The sequence below is a fragment of the Laccaria bicolor genome, genomic scaffold (genome assembly GCF_000143565.1).
Source record: "Laccaria bicolor S238N-H82 LACBIscaffold_57 genomic scaffold, whole genome shotgun sequence".
Lineage (NCBI taxonomy): Eukaryota > Fungi > Basidiomycota > Agaricomycetes > Agaricales > Hydnangiaceae > Laccaria > Laccaria bicolor.
The window spans coordinates 176,239-197,804 of NW_001889928.1; the positions used below are offsets into that span (position 1 = coordinate 176,239).

At 48.1% G+C, this 21,566-nt stretch overlaps 9 protein-coding genes and 1 pseudogene across 10 annotated transcripts; 4 read left to right on the forward strand and 6 right to left on the reverse strand.

Moving 5' to 3' along the window:
• Positions 1 to 5,020: 5,020 nt before the first annotated feature.
• On the forward strand, positions 5,021 to 5,421 carry LACBIDRAFT_313135 (uncharacterized protein; the record flags this gene model as incomplete). The annotated part of the gene is made up of 1 exon (XM_001888615.1): positions 5,021 to 5,421. Exon 1 carries the CDS (start codon positions 5,188 to 5,190, stop codon positions 5,419 to 5,421), a length of 234 nt encoding a protein of 77 aa, XP_001888650.1. The 5' UTR covers positions 5,021 to 5,187.
• Positions 5,422 to 5,450: 29 nt separating this feature from the next.
• Positions 5,451 to 7,723, reverse strand: LACBIDRAFT_295726 (uncharacterized protein; the record flags this gene model as incomplete). Its single annotated transcript, XM_001888673.1, has 6 exons — positions 5,451 to 6,411; positions 6,751 to 6,910; positions 6,945 to 7,100; positions 7,420 to 7,476; positions 7,514 to 7,578; positions 7,620 to 7,723. The coding sequence occupies 6 exons, from the start codon at positions 7,721 to 7,723 to the stop codon at positions 5,451 to 5,453; spliced, it is 1,503 nt and encodes a 500-aa protein (XP_001888708.1).
• A 569-nt stretch (positions 7,724 to 8,292) lies between these two features.
• LACBIDRAFT_295727 (uncharacterized protein) lies at positions 8,293 to 8,953 on the reverse strand (the record flags this gene model as incomplete). The annotated part of the gene is made up of 3 exons (XM_001888674.1): positions 8,293 to 8,586; positions 8,645 to 8,818; positions 8,871 to 8,953. 3 exons carry the CDS (start codon positions 8,951 to 8,953, stop codon positions 8,505 to 8,507), a joined length of 339 nt encoding a protein of 112 aa, XP_001888709.1. The 3' UTR covers positions 8,293 to 8,504.
• A 1,021-nt stretch (positions 8,954 to 9,974) lies between these two features.
• Positions 9,975 to 11,295, forward strand: FABG (annotated as a pseudogene; the record flags this gene model as incomplete). Its single annotated transcript has 9 exons — positions 9,975 to 10,066; positions 10,169 to 10,255; positions 10,306 to 10,426; positions 10,475 to 10,517; positions 10,571 to 10,702; positions 10,757 to 10,931; positions 10,992 to 11,071; positions 11,093 to 11,165; positions 11,226 to 11,295. Coding segments are annotated over 9 exons (873 nt in total).
• Positions 11,296 to 11,533: 238 nt separating this feature from the next.
• Positions 11,534 to 12,271, reverse strand: MISSP19 (ectomycorrhiza-regulated small secreted protein). The gene is made up of 3 exons (XM_001888675.1): positions 12,116 to 12,271; positions 11,918 to 12,061; positions 11,534 to 11,855 (listed from the first exon to the last, which is right to left on the reverse strand). Exons 1-3 carry the CDS (start codon positions 12,199 to 12,201, stop codon positions 11,591 to 11,593), a joined length of 495 nt encoding a protein of 164 aa, XP_001888710.1. The 5' UTR covers positions 12,202 to 12,271; the 3' UTR covers positions 11,534 to 11,590.
• A 325-nt stretch (positions 12,272 to 12,596) lies between these two features.
• LACBIDRAFT_313140 (uncharacterized protein) lies at positions 12,597 to 12,851 on the reverse strand (the record flags this gene model as incomplete). The annotated part of the gene is made up of 1 exon (XM_001888676.1): positions 12,597 to 12,851. One exon carries the CDS (start codon positions 12,849 to 12,851, stop codon positions 12,702 to 12,704), a length of 150 nt encoding a protein of 49 aa, XP_001888711.1. The 3' UTR covers positions 12,597 to 12,701.
• Positions 12,852 to 12,885: 34 nt separating this feature from the next.
• On the reverse strand, positions 12,886 to 13,863 carry MISSP29.4 (ectomycorrhiza-regulated small secreted protein; the record flags this gene model as incomplete). The annotated part of the gene is made up of 3 exons (XM_001888677.1): positions 12,886 to 13,536; positions 13,595 to 13,732; positions 13,787 to 13,863. 3 exons carry the CDS (start codon positions 13,861 to 13,863, stop codon positions 12,987 to 12,989), a joined length of 765 nt encoding a protein of 254 aa, XP_001888712.1. The 3' UTR covers positions 12,886 to 12,986.
• A 1,364-nt stretch (positions 13,864 to 15,227) lies between these two features.
• Positions 15,228 to 16,005, forward strand: LACBIDRAFT_333953 (uncharacterized protein; the record flags this gene model as incomplete). Its single annotated transcript, XM_001888616.1, has 5 exons — positions 15,228 to 15,242; positions 15,394 to 15,415; positions 15,530 to 15,698; positions 15,847 to 15,900; positions 15,930 to 16,005. The coding sequence occupies 5 exons, from the start codon at positions 15,228 to 15,230 to the stop codon at positions 16,003 to 16,005; spliced, it is 336 nt and encodes a 111-aa protein (XP_001888651.1).
• A 236-nt stretch (positions 16,006 to 16,241) lies between these two features.
• On the reverse strand, positions 16,242 to 17,143 carry LACBIDRAFT_295731 (uncharacterized protein). Its single transcript, XM_001888678.1, has 3 exons — positions 16,999 to 17,143; positions 16,816 to 16,941; positions 16,242 to 16,765 (listed from the first exon to the last, which is right to left on the reverse strand). Exons 1-3 carry the CDS (start codon positions 17,073 to 17,075, stop codon positions 16,339 to 16,341), a joined length of 630 nt encoding a protein of 209 aa, XP_001888713.1. The 5' UTR covers positions 17,076 to 17,143; the 3' UTR covers positions 16,242 to 16,338.
• A 2,027-nt stretch (positions 17,144 to 19,170) lies between these two features.
• LACBIDRAFT_192016 (endoplasmic reticulum auxin efflux carrier) lies at positions 19,171 to 21,294 on the forward strand (the record flags this gene model as incomplete). The annotated part of the gene is made up of 9 exons (XM_001888617.1): positions 19,171 to 19,288; positions 19,357 to 19,437; positions 19,490 to 19,565; positions 19,622 to 19,733; positions 19,785 to 19,959; positions 20,023 to 20,366; positions 20,409 to 20,975; positions 21,033 to 21,096; positions 21,163 to 21,294. Exons 1-9 carry the CDS (start codon positions 19,217 to 19,219, stop codon positions 21,292 to 21,294), a joined length of 1,623 nt encoding a protein of 540 aa, XP_001888652.1. The 5' UTR covers positions 19,171 to 19,216.
• Between the last annotated feature and the right edge of the window lie 272 nt (positions 21,295 to 21,566).

A 21,566-nucleotide genomic window follows, 5' to 3' on the forward strand; every position in this document is an offset into this window, starting at 1 on the left:
ATGCCACGCTCATCCCATCGAGCAATTTCTCTCTCCATGGCTGGGAACCATAGATGACGTCGGGAAAAATTGAACGTGTCGTCAAATGTCACCGGGACGAATCGATTTTGTGGTTCCGGGGGGAATTCGGCGTTTAGCGCGGTGTGTGTGGAGTCGTCATCTTCATCAGGATCTTCCAAAATTGGAATTGAAGCGTCATCGTCAGTTTCAGCTGGTGGAGGGTTATTTTTCGCAGCAATTCTTGCTGATTGACGTGATGCAGGGGGATAGACAATTCTGGGACGTGTTTGAGGATGGTTGAGAGTATCTGGAATGATTGGGTTGCCAGGAACAGCGGGGACTGTGATAGGTTTTTCAGTGACTATGGGTTCTACAAGGAAGTCGTAGTCAGTATCGCCGTTGTCCTGGTGGAAGTACTCCCCCTCAGTCGTGAGGGTACGGTGTCCAAGACCTTCCTCAAATTTGACGTTTTGGGAACAGATGATTTGGCCGGTCTCCGGGATCAAGATCCTGTAAACGCCTCGGCCCTCAATTCCGATCAATCTGCCCTTTTGCCCCTGTGCGGCTAATTTGCTTCCGCCCTTCTCAAAGGGGATGTGCACATATGCGATACAACCCCAGACCCTTATGTGTCCCACATCTTGTCTCTTTCCTGTCCATCCCTCTTCAGGGATCACACCTGGGTGTCGACTGGACGGCAACCTATTCTCCACATAATCCGCGAATGCCCATGCCTCGGCCCACCATTTTGCCGACAATCCAGCGTCCAAGAGCATGATTCGTACGGCGCCAGTCGTCACTCCAATAGAGCGTTCTGCAGTACCATTCGAGGAGGAATAGGGGGGGGTTGGTAGCATGATGAGTCCAGTCTCACGAAAGTATTCGGCCCATAGCTTGCCTTTGAATTCCGGTGCGTTATCGACTCTGATGAAAACCATTAGCTTTTCAGTGACCTTTTCACTTTCGCTTCGATAGGTTTTCAAGGCAGTTAAGGTTGTCTCGTCTTGGCGGTTGGCGAGGAAGAATGTTTTACGGTGAGCGGATCCACTATCATGGAATTTCATTCCATATAACGATCCACCATGAGATTTGACACGAGATGGCCCCCAGATGTCGATGTTGGTGAGTCTTAAGATCCTATTTTCGATTTGGACATCGTCGTCATATGGTCGACGTTTCTGATCCTCCCCAAGATACAGTCTTCACATTGTCCAATAGCGTCCTCAGAAGTAACTTCGAGGCCGTCGACAAGCTTTAATGCTTGTTTCACGCGAGTGACTCCGAAATGAGCGAATCGGCGATGCCAGGTAGCGAGGTCAGTAGGACTCTGAAGGGATTGGGCTGTGAGGGCAGTCGGTATAGCCAGTGAGAAGGATCCGTTGACAAGGTACAGTCCATTCTTCAGGATTCCATCAAAGATCTCTGATTTTCCTTTGTAGAAACGAACTCTCTGGTCTCCGAACACAGCATGCCACCCAGCAATGTCCATTTTGCTAATTGACAAGAGATTGGCGGTGATGTCGGGTGCATGAAGAGCATCACGAAAGGTTAAGGTATGTTCCACATTATTGAACACCACCTTGATCTCAACGTCGCCTCCCCCCAGTATCGAGAAACTCGTGCCTTCCTTAGAGGACTGTCCGGCCATCCTCTCCAAAGGTTTATACGTTGAGAATATGTCTCGACTTTTGAAGAAGTGTGTAGTACACCCTGAATCCGCAAATGAACACGAGGAAATGGAAGGTAAGACTTGGCTAGCGGCTAAGGCGACCTTCTGAAGGACTGATTCATTTTCCTCCAGGAGTTTAGCGACATCGTCATTGAACATAGCCAATAAGGCAAAGTGTCCACCAGTATTAATTGTACCATCAATTGTCGAGGACGAGGATGCTAAGTTTGCGATAGGAGAAATGGTTCGCTTCCCTTTCCACCACGGGGGGTATTGTCCTTGCTTCCCACCTCCCATTTGGAAACAGTCGGGGATCAAGTGTCCAGTCTTTCCACATGAAGGGTTGGTGCATACGAGGTGAGACTTATTTGGGTTCGATGATCCTCCGGGCCTCGTTCGGAGGGTTTTCACCTCAGCCTGGAGTGCATGAACAGTTGCTTCCAGGGCTTTGACGGAATCGAACATGTTGTTAGTTGTTTTGGTGGTTTCGGATGCGCGATTGGCGAGACGTTCCCCGTGTGAGGTGAGTTTCATGATGACTTCACTCAAATCCTCTTTATCGTAAAGATTTGATATGATAGGGTCCCAAGACTCGGGGAAGGAGTCGAGGAGTTTCGTGATGAAGCGTATGTCGGTGATTTCAGCACCGGCGTCATTAGCGGCCTTGCGTAGTGCGCGCATTTTCTCGATATGTCCGTTCTCTCCTGCAACTTTCATTCCCTCTTCAAACTTGCAGTTTGCTAACGCTCTCTCCCGCATATTCCTAGCCCTATCGCTTGCGCCACCATACTGCTTGGCTAGTAGGGTCCAGGCCTCATGCGACTTCCCGTTTGAGTCAACGCCGGATCCAGCAATATCTACCAGATTGATCAAGATCGACAACATCGAGGCACTCTCGCGGAGTTCGTATTCGAGTTCTGATGGAGTTATGGAGTGGGCTGGAGTAGGACCTGGTGGTTTATCGGTCGTAGAGCCGGAGGGTGATGTCTTTGGATCAGTAGACGTATTTTCTGCGTCCAGTATCTCCTGGGGGACGACAATTTTGTTCTCCCAGTATTTTAGGTATCCTCGGGGTTTCCCATGAGCGATCATAAGTGTTTTCCAGCTTGCGAAGTTTTCATATCCACCGCAGCGCTGATCCTCGGGCAAGGAGAAAGGAATCGAAATATTGTGACTTCCAGACATGGTAATAAGTCTTTTTTATTGAGTCGAGGGGATATGTGTGTAACCGATAATCTTCTGATAATTTAGGAGCGTGCGGGGCCCATAACCTGTTAGGATAAGACCGTTAGTGGTAGCTCAGACGGTTACATGTAGTGGTAAATGACTGTATTGTCAATCTCTACCTGTTAGGATAAGACTGTTAGTGGTAGCTAAGGTAGAGATAGTAAGTAAAGTATCGGAAGATATATAAGTAAAAGAATACACACCTCAGACGGTTACACGTAGTGGTAAACGACTGAGGTGCGAGGTACGGAAGTAGCGAGAAAATTGTAAGTACGGAAGTAAACGAAGGAGTTGGTAAATAGAGATAAAGAGTGTACGTAGCGTAGGGTTCTAATCCTCAACAGTCACCCCAGATGCTGCCTTCGACCCCTCATGCCTCTCTGTCGCTGTTGGCCAGGTCAAATTTAAAGTTGCCGGAGACAAGAACACAGAAGCCGCAATACGACCAATTGGTATCCCCAGTGATCTTAGCCAACCTCTTCCCTATCTTGTGATCCTCATGGAGCTTGGTAATGAGTCCAATCATCAAGGGAATCATTCAAAATTAAAATCGACGGCCCCCAAACCTGTTACCGATGGAGAATTCGAGGAGTTGACTGGTACATGGCTTGTGGCTGAAGAACGTCTTGAAACATATAACAAACAACCACAGGAAAAGAAAAAGAAAGCGACTACTGAAAAGCTGAAACTTGCTGTCAAAGAAACGCAGCTAGCGATGGACTCTTGCAATAGATATGCGATATCTATCTGTGGCGCCTCCCCGGATGTATACAGCATCTTACGCAAAGCAGGTATTGTGAAGGAGTTTGCCACTTTACTAAAGATTACTATGCCAGCGCCCAGTGATCAAGACCGCACAATGCAGTACATGCGGCCTTTCGAGAGATTGGGAGCTTCATCCAATCATACTGCTTGGATGTCTGAGTATGTTGTTTCGAGCAATCCATCTGCACCGACTTGTGACTCTGATTACAACTTAAATCCAAGATGATTTCAATTATACGCTTGTGATCAGGTTGTCTTGTACTTAAAATTGTTGATCCCTTTCTGCAATGTATTGTCCCACCATCTTCCTACATGGTGTGAAAATTTGCCCTCAGGCATTCCCTTTCAAGTTATGTATAGAATAGGACAGATCCAGCCAAGGGGCTCCCAGCCAAAGATTCCGTGACATCCACTCCCAGCACTTCAAGACATCACTGTTCCCCGGGGTCCATCAAGACCCCAGCCAAATTTGGCAGTCCCACCTATATTTAGTAGTACGGAGGGCATGCTATGAAATGACGGTGCAAGCCATAGTATGTGCAAATCATGTCCGTCCAGGACATAATATAGCTCATTCGAACCGAGTTTCTAATGCATAGGGCACTATATAAATTATATAAAATAGGACCAGATTTACTGACACAATCGCGTGAATGCTGTCCATTGCTAACTTCATCATTACTATGACCTACCAGCACCTCAGCGCACCCTACGAGTCAGCAGTCACTGATTGTCACATATTTTGGCTGGACAAGCATGACTCTCGTTTTCCAAGTTGTCACGCAACAACTTGTCCAGCCAAAATTCGTGACGATCAGTGACCGCCGACTCGTAGGGTGCGCCGAGGTGCTGGTAGGTCATAGTACTTCGAAAGTCCAGGCTCAGCAGTAGCCAGAATCAGCAAAGCTCTTCTTAAATATACCAAGCATGCATATCTCACATTTTTGAAGAATCCATCACCTTGACAAGGAGCAGGTCCTGTTCTGCTGCAACAGACAGCATTCATGTGATTGTGTTAGTAAATTTGGTCCTACCTTTATATAATTTATATGGTGCCCTACACATTAAAAATTCGGTTCAAATGAGCTATATTAGGTCCTGGACTGATGTGATTTGTGCATACTATGGCTTGCACCATCATTTCATAGCACGCCCTCCGTACTACTAGTACTAAATATAGGTGGGACCGCCAAATTTGGCTGGGGTCTTGATGGACCCCGGGGAACAGTGATGTCTTGAAGTGCTGGGAGTGGATGTCACGGAATCTTCGGCTGGGAGCCCCTTGGATCCAGCCCTACATAGCCTTTACGGTATGTTACATTATTACAACTACGCAGACCGAACATCGAGACAGAAACCGAAAGATAACAATTAAAAAATACCATTACGCTAGAGTATGTACATATGTACACCAAGGTACAGAACCAGGAAAGAACAAGAAAAAAAAGTAACGCTCGGTAAGTAAGCAGAAACTAATAGAAGGAAAACCCAAGAACAAGACGTAACGCGATTCCAAAAATAGCAAGATGCAAGGTGGCGGATGGATGAGTATCGCGTGCGTGCGCAAGGTAAGTTGGTCAAAGGGGGGAGTGTGCACGGAGTCGTTAAGTCGTAAAACGGGTTATCGTAACAACAGTCATAACAATAGCGTGTCGGTAGCAATGGGGCTGCACGAGCGAGCGGTCGGGTATACCCATTCGATGGTTATTTTGTCGAGTTGGTTGTTTGGTTGGTTGAAATATTACGGTATATTCAAGTAGCAGCACCAAGAGAAGAAGCTTCCTTCCAATCAAATCCGAACAACTCCGGAAGAGAGGGTAAGCAAAGACCCCCAGACGTCCCACTGGCGTCTTTCAGCTGTCCGTCCGGCATCGCTTCCCCGGCGCTCGTGACGTGTTTGTTCCGGTTCTTCAGGACGCTTGGGGGTATGAGCGAGTGAACTGGGTGGTGGTGTAAGTGGAGTATCACGCGCGGATGAAGGTGTATTGGGTTGCTTGGTGGGCATAGGCAGGGACAAGGAGAGTGGGGGTCTCGGCCCTTTGGGAGAGACAGGGGTGGGTAGGGATACCTTCCTTTCATGTGTGCGAGGGAGTGTGGGACGCGGTGGGCGAGGAGCGTCAACGGTGATGGTGGAGGATAGAGATGGGGAGAGCAATCCATCTGGCGTTTTCCTTGACAGCGAGTGTTTCAGGACCCCATCTTCTGAACTTCCCGTCGCCGAGTTGATGCTCTCCTTGGAAGATGACGCAGGTTTGTCGAGACAAGAGGTCGACGCATTGGGGCTAGGAACCGGGGTTGGCTTGGGCGAGGCGGCTGGTGACGATGCGCCGCTGCCGCTGGGAGAACGACGAGGAGAGGGGAGAGGAAATAGTTGAGTTTCATCTTCTTCTTCGATAGGTGATGACCTCAGCCTCCTCCGACTGTCAATGGTCTCCGGTGTCAGGTCCTCCGAGTTTGAAGAAGAAACCGATTCGTAGGAGGTGTCTCGCTCGTGGGACCGGTCGTGAGGGTACCGCGGTCCAGAAGGCGAGACCGGGGAAGAGGACTCGGAGAATGATGCACTTCTCCCAGTGTGATTCTGGGATCGGTGCCGTCTGTCGACTTCGTCGACCGTTATGGCGAAGGTGGAGGTCTGCAAGCCACTGGCAATGGGAGAGGCATCTGGAAGCGACGACGAAAGCTTCACACTCCCGAAGGCTGAGGAAGAGGAGCCGGTGTCGAGGCTTGCGGCCCTCCGCCTCCTAGCTCCCCTAGTAAAATTTTCCGTCCAGGTATCACCTCGTCGGAGACTCTCCTCTATGACGCGTTCGCAACCCTGGCAACATGCCCGTAGGGGTATCGTAAGTGCCGAGTCGTCTCTGTTTTTATGGTATATGGGCAGAGACGGTCTCCTAACGGGTGATAGAGTGGGACTGGTATGAGAAGTCGACGCTGAAGATGGAGACCTGTGGACTAGACATGGGGAGAGGGGCTTAGCCGTTGGAGGCGATGAGGAGACGGATCGACCCCTGTGAGGAGACTTTGCCCTGAACCTGCCGCGCCCTTATTAGCTCGTTGTTCAACGTAGAATAGGAGAGATAAGAATTCACGTTGGTAGTGGAACTTTGAGGACAACACGGGTCTCTTCAACGTTGTTGAAAGTCGAAGGCGACTCGTCTGCCTCAGAGTCGGAAAATTGGGTGGGCTTCCTCTTCCACAGGGGTAAAGAATAGGACTTTGTGAGCATCCTACGCTTGGCCCGAGGGGACTCTGGTATCAGGACACATTCATCACTGAACCTGACCACACGAGACGAGTCTGCAGAGCTCATTCCTGGCAACATGAACGGGGAAGATGGTGAGCTGATTATTGTCACCGTTGTTGCGGTCGCCATCGTTGGTGGTTAAGGATGGACGGAGGAAGTGGAGGCCAGAGAATGGTCCGACAGTTTGTGGTGTTGCTGGAAGCACAAGGTCCAGGGTCACCTGCTTCTTCAAGTTCTGCTAACGGTCAGGTGAGTCTAACGGCCCTGAATTATTTCTCACTCCTCATTGGCTAATGCTTCTCTATATATATAAACGTAAGTTGCGCAACCAGACTGCAGCATTTGATATTTTACAGCCGAAGTGTTGTATATGTATCAAACGAAACAGCAAGTAAAATGAACATCAAGAAAAAAAGAGGAAACACTTGGGAAACACCAGCATAGCTGCGCTCTCGGACCTACACAATCTCCACGTCAAAACGTCGAACAAAAAATTGTCGTACGATGGACTTACTCGGGTAAAAATAAACACCCGTCACGCTAAACGGGCACTGCTTGCTGCATGGGGTAGCTGTAGCGTCGACAAGCTCCACTTACAGGCAACTTACAGAGGCTCCTGGGGATCATGAATATAACTGCCTCAGAAGAGGTCAGCACGGGTACAGATGGTGCACTGCGGTCAATCATGATAGCCTGTAGGCTGTCCCCACTCACGTCTGCTCGGTGTCGGCTCCTGAGGGCCTTAAGCGGTAAATTGTCGGTCGATAAATTTGGGCCCACTGAGTGGCAGTCCCTCGACACCAGAGGTAGATAGACATTTTCAGGAGATACGTCAATCACGTTCGAGAAAACAAGGCAGAAGACATCGGCAATCCTCTCGTCATCGACATTTGGATTAAAAATCGCGCCCACTGGCATGGGGAGATCCGAATCCCAAGCGCAAGTACCGAGCCATGGAGAATTCTGGGCTTATGACAGAGCACCCACCGAAAGACAGTCAGCATCGCAGAATGACACCAGGCGCCAGAATAGCGAAAGAGTAATGAGAAGGGTTCATGACTCTGGGTAATCGTGGGAAAGGGTCTCAATGATCGTGCAAACAGGTTTATCGTTTGTCGTTTTGACTCCAAGGCGAACTCCTCGCCCACAGTCTTGGCGGTATCAGCTTTGCTCATCATGGTTTCTACAAGGTTCTATTTATCCAACCTTTGTGAACCGTCAGCCCAGCTTTGCTCGAACTGATACTTAGTTTTACTCGGGAACAGCTTGATTCCTCCATTAGCCTCCATTGATCCTGACCCCACGATGGTTGTTGGACGATCATTCATAAACTTGGTTGGGGACCCCAATCTTCAACTTGGTTTGCCACCAATGAGGATCTGACTCCGAAGATATAGGGGTTATCAAATTGCAAGTTCATACTAGATATCACAGAGTTCAAGTTTCTCCAAATTGTCTATTCTTGTAGACCATTTCTACGAAGACAGCCCAAGAGAAAAACCTTCGCCTAGTCCCCTAGGTTCTGGGGGGAGTCACTCAGTTGACAAATAGAGGGTTGCATGGCTATCGTGATTTGACAGGACATCAACTCAGATCACCCTACTGCCAGGGGGTCATGCCGGCAACTGCTTCAGTCCGAGAACTTTTTCCGAATCTGGAGAACGCCTTGCCCACCCCCTTGCTATTTAAGAAGAAGATCAGATTATTTTGACCTAGGTAACGGAAGATCGGAGACGAACAATATATTACCGAAACTGAATCTGAACTTTGGGTTGAACTTTGGGTCTCGCTCGACGAGATCATGATTCACTTCCCGCCTAGAAAGATCGCCTTCATGGAAGTCCCTAACACTAAGACTTAAATCTTCAGCATCGAGTCCACGTTGATACATGCTTTCAGCTTGAAGTTCTCGTCTTGAAAAATGTAAGGCGCGTGATTGATCATGACGGTAAAGGATGGGCTCACGCATGCTCCTTCTCGATGGGTATGGCAAGGGCGAGTGCAGCGATGGCGACGGCAATAAAAAGAGCGGCATAAAATTTAACCATGATGACGATGAAGAGTGTCGTCGAAGGGAAAGGTATTCGAAGCGAAAGGTTGTAGAAAAAGACGGGGTGAGACCAGCTGGAGAATTTTGAGATAGATGTTACGGTTTTATAGTTGCTCGAAATTGGTGGTCATCCGTGCAGGTCGCGAGATGCTTCCTGATACATGCACCGCCCTGCGCTTCCAGGGAGTCCATCTTGTGATTAGAATCTGCAAACTGTAGTGATCAAGCCTGATATTGGGCGAGGTCGTATGAGAGAGGCTGTAAGTTGACGCCTATGCAGAACAATCATATATGTGCTCTGATGACCTCCAGCCATTCCCGTTGTCGTGAGTTCGACCCCGCTGTTCATTGGTTATTGAATGAGAGGAGCATGTTTCATCAAAAGTTACTTGGAAGTTACATACTGTGTATTCGCCACTGATCATGGATCAGAGATGCCCACGGAGAAGCGCCGCAGGTTGAACAGCATCATCACTCGCTGCTTTCGTGGATGGTTTCCCTATGCTATTTGGCGGCAATGTCGGTGTAAAGGATGATATTTGGACGCTTCAAGGGTCTGAAGGTCACCTCTATTTCTAACGGTCTCCGTCTGAATCAAATTTACAGACATTTCTTCTACTCACAGGAACTGAGCGCTTCCAATCATCGGAAGATAAGTCCAAACAGGTCATTGAAAAGACCTTGATCGATATGCCCCATGAGTACGATCAGAGAGCTTGCACCTGGTAGTACTCATTTGAGCACCAAAAGTTTTGTAAAAAAAAGAATATTTACCCAGCCAAAAGGCGTCCAGTTTTCAGCGTATTCCCGTTTCGCCTCCCTTCTCAAACTATCGAGCGCAGAAGTGAGCCCCGTGCGCACTCGGGATTTTAGTAAAAAGTTTTAGGTGAGCAACAAGCTACAACGCGTCAGGTATGATACTGGGCAGGTACCGGCTTCTCAGTATCCGAAGCACCGGCGCGTCTGAACCTCAAATAAGCGGGCCAACATCTCTTCTGCAACCCTCTCGATTCCCTATCATGTCTAACCGTCTTCAACAAGTCTCTGGACACCTCTCAAACACGCACGGACGCGGCTTGCTTGCTGGAGAGGTTGCCATCGTCACTGGTGAGTATCTCGAGACTCAGCACTTCACTAAGCCACTGACATTGCCGCATCTTGTGCGATACTAGGTGCTGGCCAGGTATGTTGTTACGTTGTGCACGTAGCCGAGCTTCGAAATGACGTTTGCCCACCAGGGCATTGGCCGAAGTGTAGCCCTCCTCTTCGCAAAGGAAGGCGCTAAGGTGGTCATCAGCGAGTACGTCCCACCTTTTAGAGTACGACAACTCAGGAGACTAACGAAACAAGTATTGACGCGAAGCGTTTGGAGACTGTTGAGGCCGAGATCAAGGCTGCCGGAGGCGACGCCTTGTCGGTCGCTGGCGACGTCGGTGCTGACGACTTCCCAAAAAAGATCGTGGACGCTACCGTCAGGTGTGTGGATTATCCGATACCTCTAACCATTGGACTAACTGAGGGCTTTAGCAAATACGGAAAAATCAACCACATTGTAAACAATGGTCGGTTCCCAATACCCTTCCTCAATCTTCGTCGCTGACGTACATCCCCGCAGCTGGCTTCACGTTTGATAAGATGCTACATACGACACCAGACGATGCGTTTGACATTATCATGAAGATCCATGTCCGCGCTCCATTCCGTCTTGTCCGTCAAGCCGCTCCCTATTTCCGTCTCAAGGTATGCTGTCGAGCCAAAATTTGCTTCTGTTGTCTAACCTAGGCTCAGCCGGATCAACGAGAGAACCGCTCCATCATCAATGTATCTTCCACCTCTGGTCTTCATGGCAACGTCGGTCAAGCCAACTACGCCGCGGCCAAAGCCGCCGTCCTCGGTCTTACCAAGACCATCGCGAAGGAATGGGGACCATTCGGCGTCCGCGCTAACACTGTTGCGTTTGGTCTGATCCATACGCGGTAACTGCTTTGCTTGTTCCTTGATATCCGTTCTCATGCATTGGCTATTCATTGTTACAGATTGACGGCGTCCAAGGAAGCTGGTGCGTCGATCGAGATAGATGGCAAGAAGGTTGCCCTCGGTGTTCCAGGTGCACAACGTCCCGTCACCACTACCCAAGATCCAGAATCATACCCCCAAATTCCTCTACGCCGCGGGGGTACAGCCGATGACGCTGCTGGTTCAGTCCTCTTGTACGTTTCGTTTTGGTTATGAGCCAATGGTCTCCAGGCTGACGCGGATTGATTTTATAGCCTCGCGTCTCCTCTGGCCTCATATGTCTCCGGACACACATTAGAGGTCACTGGTGGTGCTGGTATTTAATGCTCGTGCGCTTTATTTAATGTACATCTATTGCCACATGTTCTTGGAATATCATTTTCAATATAGATATCCGGCATGATATCCTTCTGCTTGGTAGTGTATACGTAGGCGAATGAAAATGTAAGAAATACCATTAGACCAGCATTAGACAGTTCTTCACTTGGTCGTGAGTCCAAACCATTCAAGTGTTGATAAGTCTTGTATGAGCGGAGGCCGTGTCCAAATTTTGGCGAAGGACTCGGAAACAAAAGTCAACTTGTTCCATAACTACCATCGTATTTACGTTGATGACATTCTAGTCCAAATCCTCAATTTCGCGTTCATAGAACTCGTCAAGTTCCCGCCCAAAGAGGTCCACATCAGGAAAGTCCCTGGCATGAAAGTGGTCGACTTCACGAGCTTGAAAGTCTTCCTCGAAGTCCCGTTCCATCACTTCCCCGTCAAGAGATCTCTGGTAAACCTCGGAGTCCTCGAGATCACGCTTTCTACGATGACGGTTTTTGGCGTCATGAATTTTTTTCGCTCCTTTTCCGATTTTGACTGCCGCCTTGACCGCAGAGCTATTTAGGAAGAGAATTAGCTCTTTTTTTTTGACCTAGGTAAAGGAAGAGCAGAGACGAACAATATAGCACCGAAAAATGGCTCTCGCTCAACGAGATCGTTCACTTCCCGCATAGAAAGATCGCCTTCATAAAAGTCTCTAACACTAAGATTTAAATCTTCAGCATCGAGTCCACGTTCATAGACGTTCTCTGAAAGTTCTCGTCTTTGAAAATTTGTAAGGCCCATGATTAATTATGTCAGTAAAGGATGGGCTCACGCAACATGTTCCTTTTCGGTGGGTATGGCAAGGGCGGGCGCTGAGATGGCGATGGCAATAAAAAGAGCAGCAGAAAATTTAACCATGACGACGATGGAGGTGTCTTTGGAGGGAAAGAGAGGTGTTTGAAGCGAAAGGTTGTAAAAAAAACGAGGTGAGACCAGCTGAAGAATTTCAAAATGGACGCCACGGTTTTATAGATATTAGATGCTCGAACTTGAATTGGTCGTCATCCGTACAGGTCGCGAGAAGCTTCCTGATACCATGATGCACCGCCGCCCTGCGCTTCAGGGGAAATACGTGTCGACGTCCATCTTGTGATTAGAATCTGCAAGGTAGTGATGAAAGTAAGCGTCAATATTGGGCCCGTGAGGTCAGACGGCGCTTCTGTGGAGATAAGAGTCAACGCCCATCTTGTGATTATAATCTGCATGGTAGTGATTAAGGTAGGCGTCGATATTGGGCCCGTGAGGTAGAGCTGTAACTTGACGTCTATGCGGCAGAGGGTTCAAGTTGTAGACTCCAGTTGTTGTGAGTGTTCGACCCCCCTGTCCGTTGGTCATCAAGTGAAAGGAACGAAGTCGGATTATTGCTTCCCTGCGAATTGCGGTGCACCGTGGTCCGTGTATTGCACTGACTCATATCCATCATGGATCAGAGAAGCGAACCTATGCATGATAATGTAGCACTGAGAAGAACGTTTCCTGTAAACGGTCGCACATTGAACAGCATTCATCACGCCTGCTTTCGTGGTTGATATCAGACAGATGGTAGCCTAGATGGGCCTGCATCTACAAATGCAATGCCATTTCCCAAGTTTACATCAGATGTTCAACATACTTAAGCAACACGGACGTTGCGAAAACCACCTCTAATCCAGCTCATCGATATCGACTTCGCGTTCCTCAAGGTCGTCGCGCTCCATTAGTTCTTCGTCAAAGTCGCGCTCAAGGACAGCGTCCTCAACATCTCGCACCACGAGGTCTTCGTCAAACTCGCGTTCAAGAATATCCTCATCAAGTTCCCGCTCCATTAGGTCTTCATCAAGCTCCCGCTCAAGAATGTCCTCCTCGACGTCCCGCTCGAAAACGTCTTCATCGACCTCACGCTCCAACAGTTCGTCATCGAACTCGCGCTCCAAAAGGTCCTCATCGAAACCACGTTCCACGAACTCGAGAACATCCTCCGGCAAGTCACGCTCGGCAAATTCCTCATCAAAATCGCGCTCATAGAGGGCTTCAAGATCGCGTCTGCCCCTTCTGCCACTGAATTTGCCTTTGATGCTTTGGAAAGTGCTTTTGCCATTTTGGTAGTTTGCTTGAGCGTTTTGGTAGTGGTTGTTAGCGCTGTTTGCTTTCTTGCCTATCTTTACGGCCGACGAAAATCCTTTCGACACCCCTTTGGAGCGACTGAGGCCTTTTCTAGAGGGGAAATGGCTCTTGTCAACCGATAAAACGAATGAAAAAGAGAGATACTTACGCGATCCCGCTAATGGCTCCAAATGGAAAGCCTCGCTCGGCAATGTCATACTCGATAGATTCGAGGTCTCTCGCAGCAAGGTCAGCGGTGTCTTCAAAGTTATCTCGGGTGTAGACGTCCACTTCTGCGAGTTCTCGCCTACGTTTATTGAACGTCAGATTCTACAAGCTGAGGAGGATACCAGAAACATACGTGAACTCTTGCTCAGCAGCGAACGCGATAAGGGGCGCGGCGATGAGGATGGCGACTGGGGCGATAAATTTGACCATTTTGATATAGAAAAAGCTGGGTTACAAGAAGTTGAGAGGGGAGAGCGATTTGATTGATAACTTTGTGTGCACAAGGGGGAGGTGAGACCAGCTGGGGATTGTTGGCGCTGAGGTTGCCATTTTAAAGGACTTGACGGGGGAATTCAATATAAATTTAGAACGGGATGATGGATCTTCAAAGCTTCAGCTGGCGGAGTTCCCATGGCTGTGGGTAGTAGCAGCTGCTAATGTTTCCATATTCGGAAACATTAGCAGCTGCTACCAAAATAATTCCGAGAATGGAAACATTAGCAGCTGCTATGATTTCTGTATTCGGATGCTGCCATGTATGGTATATAGTTCCCACGACCCTGTCTTGTCCTGCACTTTGAATTTTCGACATTTTTAACATCTTCCCCTACCACAACATTGCGTGCAGCATCATTTCCTGTGATAATCAAAAATATCATTTATCAACTGTAATTTCAGCTTGGGGAACATCTAAAGTAACTGCACACATGTAATCTGGCAGAGACTAGATCTCAATGCAAAGGAGTTAAAGCTCTCAAATTCAAACCCTGAGCTTCACAAACATATTGCAATAAACTCTACCAGTGGCCCAGCCCTCATCATCAGGAAAGCAACTAATTACCAGCCATTACACTGATCAAAACCAAGCAATGCTCTATAATATGCCTTTTCCACCTGAAAATATTTCAGTTGCAGGACCAAGTGTATTGCCTGGTGAGAATAATAACTCAGGGTAGACACACATGCTGGATACCCAACAGAAAAATAAAAAATCTACACAGGATTAATAACACCTGATCCACTTGCCAAAATCAAAATTTTGAAAGCAATCATGTGCCTTCAGATGAGATCTTTTTTTTATGGTATACCAGAGATGTTACATTTCTCTAGAGTGTAATGTGTTACAAGTGTACTAATATCATCTTTAAAAATGAGTGGGAAATTTGAGCTAAAGTGTCACAGATATAAAACTATTACAATCCACAGATAAATTGTATATATCAATTTAAGTTCTTTGAAATCAAACCAGATGAAGGTCAACCTATTGAGAAATTCTAATTTCAAAATTTATCTCTGAATCCTCTGTGACAGTCCATAGTATAAAACATGCAGCAAGGAAATGTTGGAAGTGTGAAAAAAAAGGATGTGGAGGTTGAATTAACAAGGATCAGTGCACAAATTCCTGTGGTTCATGTGGTTCAAAACAATATGAAGGAAAGGATAGCAGACACCCCTTTTATTCTTGTGAATTTCTTTTGAGGGTTGAGAATGCTACCAAATCTATGTACATACTTTGATTCTTCGCCATCAGAAGTATCATGAAAAAGTGGTATAACAATTAATGTCATGCTCACATGTTGGTGGCCACTGTAAGTATGTATTTTGTGGTAATTTTCTGGATTTTTTACCAAGAGAAAGAAGTCAGGAAATCCCTCCTTTTTCTCTTTTTCTCTTTCCTTTTTGGGAATTTTTCTCTCTTTCCTTTTATACTCCCACAACCATGATAACCGGGCCCTTCAGCTTCCGTTTGTTACATACGTCTGTCAGTTTGATGGCAGCAGGAGGCTGTCACTTTGCTGTCACTTGCAAGTCACTTGTAACTGTTGCTACACATCTGGTTGACGAAATTTCCTGAACTTTCCTGACAATGATACAGGCTGCCTCGTCTGGAGTCTGAGGCTTCCCCATCCCTCTGCATTTGGCGTACTCTATGAACTCGAAAACCTGGAAAAGCCCTTGGACCCGGTGCTCAAAAGTTCACAGCCAGTTCTCATCATGGCGCCCAACGGGCTTCACGGACCTACGGATCAGAGATGGCTATGCCAGTAGCTAGCACTGGCTGTCTATGACGCACGGTTTCAGACGGTTTCTTCGACCTGCAGAGGCGATGTCAGCGACGAAAACTACGCTGGTGATTGTTTCAATCCGTCACCTGCCAGTGGACAGTCATTAGATCTCGACACTGCGGTATAGAAGATGGAGCCATCAAGTCTGTGACGAATCTAGTCACGTTAACCACCTCTCGTTGTAAGTTTTGAGAGGACAATCCAACCCAGAATTAACTCTTCTGAACCCCTCCAGGCTCCAGCTAGAACGAAAAAGGTTCTGGAAAGCGGCAAAAATCTGATCTGAGCTGTCAATTTCTGGGGATGGTGATTTGTCCAGGTCTAAGCCGCAAGCGGTTTCTCACAGATATTCCCAGCTCCCCCGGAGTAGGCTCACCAAATGTTGCATCATACTCCAATCGTTGCAAGCTGCACTCGCCTATTCCAAAAAATGTTCGAGAGCTCAATTTATAACTACCAGATAGCAAAGTTTATCAGAAAACGTTGCCAGTAAGCTTGAACGGTCGCACGTTGAACATCATTCAATGCAGGATGCAAATGTCATTCCAACTGTACAATTTATGCTCGGCATACTTCGTTACTGGATCCCCATCCATCCGTTGAGCAACACGAACGTCCACTAATCCAGCTCATCCATATCGAGCTCACGCTCCTCAAGATCGTCAAATTCTCGCTCCGCTAATTCCTCGGCAAAGTCGCGCTCAAAGACATCCTCCTCAATGTCTCGCTCCATGAGGTCTTCGTCAAGTTCGCGCTCGAGAATCTCCTTGTCAATTTCCCGCTCCATTAAGTCTTCGTCAGGCTCGCGCTCCAAAAGGTCCTCATCAAAGTCACGTTCCACGAAATCAAGAACGTCCTGCGGCAAGTCACGCTCAAAAAGGTCGGCATCATCAAAGTCGCGCTCGTAGAGGTCCTCGAGATCGCGTCGGCCCCTCCTACCACCTTTTCTGTTGTTCTTGTTGTTTTGGTAGTGGTTGTTAGCGCTATTTGCTTTTTTACCTATCTTTCCAACCTTGGAGAGCCCCTTGGCAGCTTTAACGCCTCGCCTAGCTCTTTTTCAACTGATAGATCAAATGGGAAAGAGGGAGTTGCTCACATGATCCCGCCGATAAGTGCTCCAAAGAATGGGGATCGCTCCGCGAGCTCATAGTCTCTCACAGTAAGGTCATTGGCGTCTTCAAAGATATCTCGGGCGTAGACGTCCACTTCTGCGACTTCTCGTCTGTGTATAAGTATTTAACGTCAAATCCTGCGAGTCAAAGTGGACATGAAAACACACGTGAACTTTTGCTCGGCGGCGAGCGCAATCAGGGGTACCGCGATGAGGATGGCAGCTGGGATGATGAATTTAACCATTTTAACTATATGGAGTTGGTTTATTACAAGAAAAGTTTGGAGGGGAAAGGGTTGTGATTGATGACTGTGTGTACGGGGGAGGTGAGACCAGCTGGGGGTTTGTTGACGCTGAGGCTGCCATTTTATAGGCACTTTCAGCTTGACATGGGAACTTAGAAGTCAGCCTACAACAGCGCCGAGTGATCGCGAGTGCGGGAGGTGCGGGGCTTCTGCAGGGACATTTCCTGCTAAAAATAGACCAACATTCCGGAAACCTGAAAAGCTTTAGGTGCCAGAAGGTGCCAGAGGTTGGCAGGCTTCACGACCACACCACAGATGGACAGCTCTCGGAGCTAACACGCGTTAAGATCACAAGTGGCTACGCTGCAAAAGCAATTCGTTGAAGTTTGTGATCTACTATGCCCTACCAGCACCTCGGCGCACCCTACGAGTCGGCGGTCACTGATCGTCACAAATTTTGGCTGGACAAGCGTGACTCCCAATTTTCAAGTTGTCACGCAACATCACGCTTGTCCAGCAAAATCTTGTGACAATCAGTGACTGCCGACTCGTAGGGTGCGCCGAGGTGCTGGTAGGGCATAGTATACGAAACATCAGCGCTGAATTCGACGTGGTTGAAGAGCGGAACTTACGTTGTACCGTTTTGCAGCTTGAAGGATAATCCAAACAAGCTTGAAGCGCAAATCAGCGATTTCTCGTCTCCAGGCCCGAGTTTGTTGATAGCATCTGCGAATGCCTAACGGCGGGATTATGACGGCTGAATTTCACGAGCAAAGCCGGCAAGACGATTGGTCATCTTGCAGGGTGCACATCGTATCATGGAAGCCGCGATGTACTCCCTCATCGCTTGGAGTCCATGCACCATAACGCGTAAACGCGGTCAGTTCGCCGTGACGGCTAGACGTTGGCTAGACGTCATAGCACTGCTTGATTGTGCAGAGATTTCGATGTTTTTCTAGAGGATGATGGCGAAGGACAAGGAGATTATGGGTTGATACCAGTGAAGAAAACTCCTACTTTTATAAGGATGGGGATCGCCTGTCACCCACATACTGGACCTGTCATGTGGGGTCTATCCCTAGGATAACTCACCTCACAGACAGCAGCCAAACGGTCGGTAGCAAGTGATACACATTCAACTTCAGTATATTGCTCGGGTCCCGTGTCCGTATATCATACTGATCGTGAGGAGGATACTGACAAGTCAATCTCGGAGCACTCAGCCGTCACAAAGAATGGCCATTTGAGCATGTTGTCGTTTGTCGCGTTTCTCGTGTCTGGGCACTTTTACGTCCATCGTGTCAATACCGCGTTGATGCGGCGGAGGGGAGTATTGAAGAGGAAGGCTGGGCGGGAATGTTGTTTTGATGCTTTGGCTTGTTTGGACGTCATCGCGTCCAATCACGTCACGTTGATGACCGCTGACGTGACTGGGAAGTTCCAGGCTACTTACGTCATTAACGAACAAGATTACAGTCGGCACAAAGATCTTCATTTGCAATTCGTATGTTCACGTTTCTGTAATTGGGAATTTAGCAAAGGAACTAAAATGTTAACGTTTACAGAGCTCGCATTCAATCACGTAGAACTCCCCGGTCAGTACTCACTAGGCCTACAAAACCTATACCTGGTCCTCTGGAGAAATTCGGTTCGGACGAAAATCGCGGGTCCTAGTTGGCATTTGCTATTCGGCAACATCCTGGGTTTCGCTGGAACCAGGATCCCCGAGCCTCGAATTCTGTTCGGAAGAGACGGCCGAGGAGACAGGTCTAGGTTCTTCCCATACGCGCGCCAAGCTGCCGTAGGCTGTGCATCCATAATTGCGTCAACAGCTTTTCTCGCCTATACGACCAGTTATGGGGGTGAAAATTTGATACAAACGATGATACCTTGAGAGCGCCTTTCCTTCCATTCTTCAAGTATGTACTCGTCTGTGGGAACGAGCCATCTTTCAATGTTCAATGAATGCTGTCGTTAGATAGCGTTATTAGATAACGTTAGACGTTATCTACTGAGAACGTGCGTGATCGGTGGCTATGTAGAATGACTACGGATTGGGATGCGGTGACGCTTTTGAACATTGAGTTGACCTCCCACCACCTCAATTTTACATTTCCCACCCACCGTCCTCAAATTTCCGCATGGGCTACGGAAAATACGCTGAGGACAACTCTGGAACTCCATTTGCTGCGCTTTTGGTTGCTGTATTCAATGTAAGTTCGTTGAGCGCGCCGTTGCGCACGACTTCAACGTGTTCACTCTTTTCTCACATGCAAAATAGTCGATTCTCGAGGTATTTTTGCTATGTTCTGCGGGATATATTCTCGCAAGTCGTGGTATTCTTGACAAGAGGACTCAAAAGGTGAGTTTCGGCTACTTTCATTCTGTTCTTACCTTTATCTTGCTCTCGTCAGCAATTGAACCGCCTTAATGTGTCGCTGTTCACCCCTGCTCTTTTGTTCTCAAAAGTTGCTTTCTTTCTTACACCTGGTAAGTCACCATTGTTTGACGACCTTTTTTTATCGCTGACGAATGGCGGTATCTAGAGAAGCTCAAAGAGCTATGGGTTATCCCAATTTTCTTTGCAATCGTGACATGTCTTTCTATGACGGTCGGAGCAATCTTGGGATGGATGTTCGGTTTGAAACGAAGCCAGAGGTGTGTTTTTCTTTTCTATAATGGTATCCCCCGTTTTAAATCTCATTCTAGGAACTTTGTCATGGCTGCAGCCATGTTCATGAATTCCAACACGCTTCCGATTGCACTCATGCAGAGCCTTGTCGTTGCGGTTCCAGATCTTGCTTGGGGCCCGGAGGATAATAAGAATGGGATGCTTGGCCGGGCGCTCACTTACCTCACGATGTACAGTACGCTTGGCATGGTGGTACGTCAAACACTTCTACGAAGCGTCCCCTGAAATACTTAGCATCTTTTTCGTTTTTGGTAGCTTCGTTATAGCTATGGGATCAAACTTCTTTCCAAAGCAGATCCTGAGTCTGCCGACGTCATCCTGACGATTGAAGAACCCAACGAGAGAACTCCACTGCTCGTTCAGGTTGACCTCGTCCCCGAATCTCCCGAGGCGATGGAGTCCCACCCTTCGACAGAAACAATGGTGGATCTCGCCAATATTTTCTCAACCCCTAAAGTCACAGATAACGAACATGTTCTCGGTACTCCCGTGCGCATTGTGCGTCCCGCAGTTCAGCGCCGACGCACAACATTTTACAACTCGTTCCCCAATTCTCCCAACGACTCTCGTACTAACCTCGCCGCTTACGATTCTTCCCCGTCCGGTTCTTCCGCGAACAACTCTGATACAGAGGTGGAGAGCGACCTCGAAAATGCAGAAATTCTTCCTATGCACACTCCCCTACTTGAGCACACGCACACCCACCGCCGCCCGACTACCTTCTTCGGCCGGTGTGTACGTGGCGTTGGCCGCATCTGGGCGACAATAAGGGACTTTATGACTGTCCCCATGTGGGCTGCCCTGCTTTCGTTGATCGTTGCCTGTGTCCAGCCTTTGCAGCACTCGCTCCAGTTCCACATGCTGCCATTGAACGGCGCTATCAATGCTGCGGGTAAGTGCGCTGTTCCTCTGACGCTCGTGGTTCTTGGAGCATACTTCTACCCTCCCCCTCCCGAGGGAGATCTCGTCAACGGGACAGAGAATGGGCAGAGCGTCCAGGAAAGCAAGACTGCCTTCCAGAAAATCAGGAAACTCTTTGGGAGTCGCTCGCCCTCGGAGACTTCGCTTCATAGGGAAGAGCAACCCAAAGAGGGAGAGACGAAGACCGTGTTTTTGGCTGTTGCTGCGCGTATGATCATCACTCCCATCCTTCTGATCCCATTGGTGATTTTGGCAACGTACTACGACTTCCACGCGGTCTTTGAGGAGTATGTTTTATCACTCACTCATCCTTGATATCACATCTGACGGAAGGTTATCTTTAGCCCTGTATTCGTTGTCTGCAACGTCATTTTGTTGTCCTCGCCTCCCGCCTTGACTCTTGCTCAGGTAAGTTAACGTGCTCCGCATTCTCTTTCGACCAGCGTCCCACTCACTTTCACCTCCAATCTTCAGATCACCCAGGCAGTATCAGGCGACGCGTTCGAGCGTTTGATTAGCAGAACCATCTTCTGGTCATACTGCGTCTTCACCCCTCCCATCACCATCATCTGCGTCGTTTTCGGACTTTTACTCGCTCGGCTATAGCGCGCATTTGTGTTATATATTTTCTTCTTACGGTAGGTAGGCCAGTCATCGTTTCTCCTTCCAGTTTTGCATTCTATTGGGCACACACTTAGACGTTCTCAATATCATCGCGCCTCTTTTCCCCCACAATAGCATTACTTACGCATATCTGTACTTGTACGATATTTCGATTTCTGTAGCTGTAGTTTATTTCGTTGTACGAATACAATTGGGGTTGTTCGGTGGTCTTTTTGCGATTGAGCTACATCTGTTTTACTATCTTAATCACGTCA

Coding starts and splice junctions, on each gene's coding strand:
- MISSP19 (XM_001888675.1), bottom strand. CDS start 12,201: ATGGTTAAATTTTCTGCTGCTCTTTTTATTGCCATCGCCATCTCAGCG. Junction 12,062..12,115: donor ACCGAAAAGGAACATGTTGC/GTGAGCCCATCC, acceptor AAATTTTCAAAG/ACGAGAACTTTCAGAGAACG. Junction 11,856..11,917: donor CCATTTTTCGGTGCTATATT/GTTCGTCTCTGC, acceptor CTTCCTAAATAG/CTCTGCGGTCAAGGCGGCAG.
- LACBIDRAFT_295731 (XM_001888678.1), bottom strand. CDS start 17,075: ATGGTTAAATTCATCATCCCAGCTGCCATCCTCATCGCGGTACCCCTG. Junction 16,942..16,998: donor GCCGCCGAGCAAAAGTTCAC/GTGTGTTTTCAT, acceptor ACTTATACACAG/ACGAGAAGTCGCAGAAGTGG. Junction 16,766..16,815: donor GCACTTATCGGCGGGATCAT/GTGAGCAACTCC, acceptor AAAAAGAGCTAG/GCGAGGCGTTAAAGCTGCCA.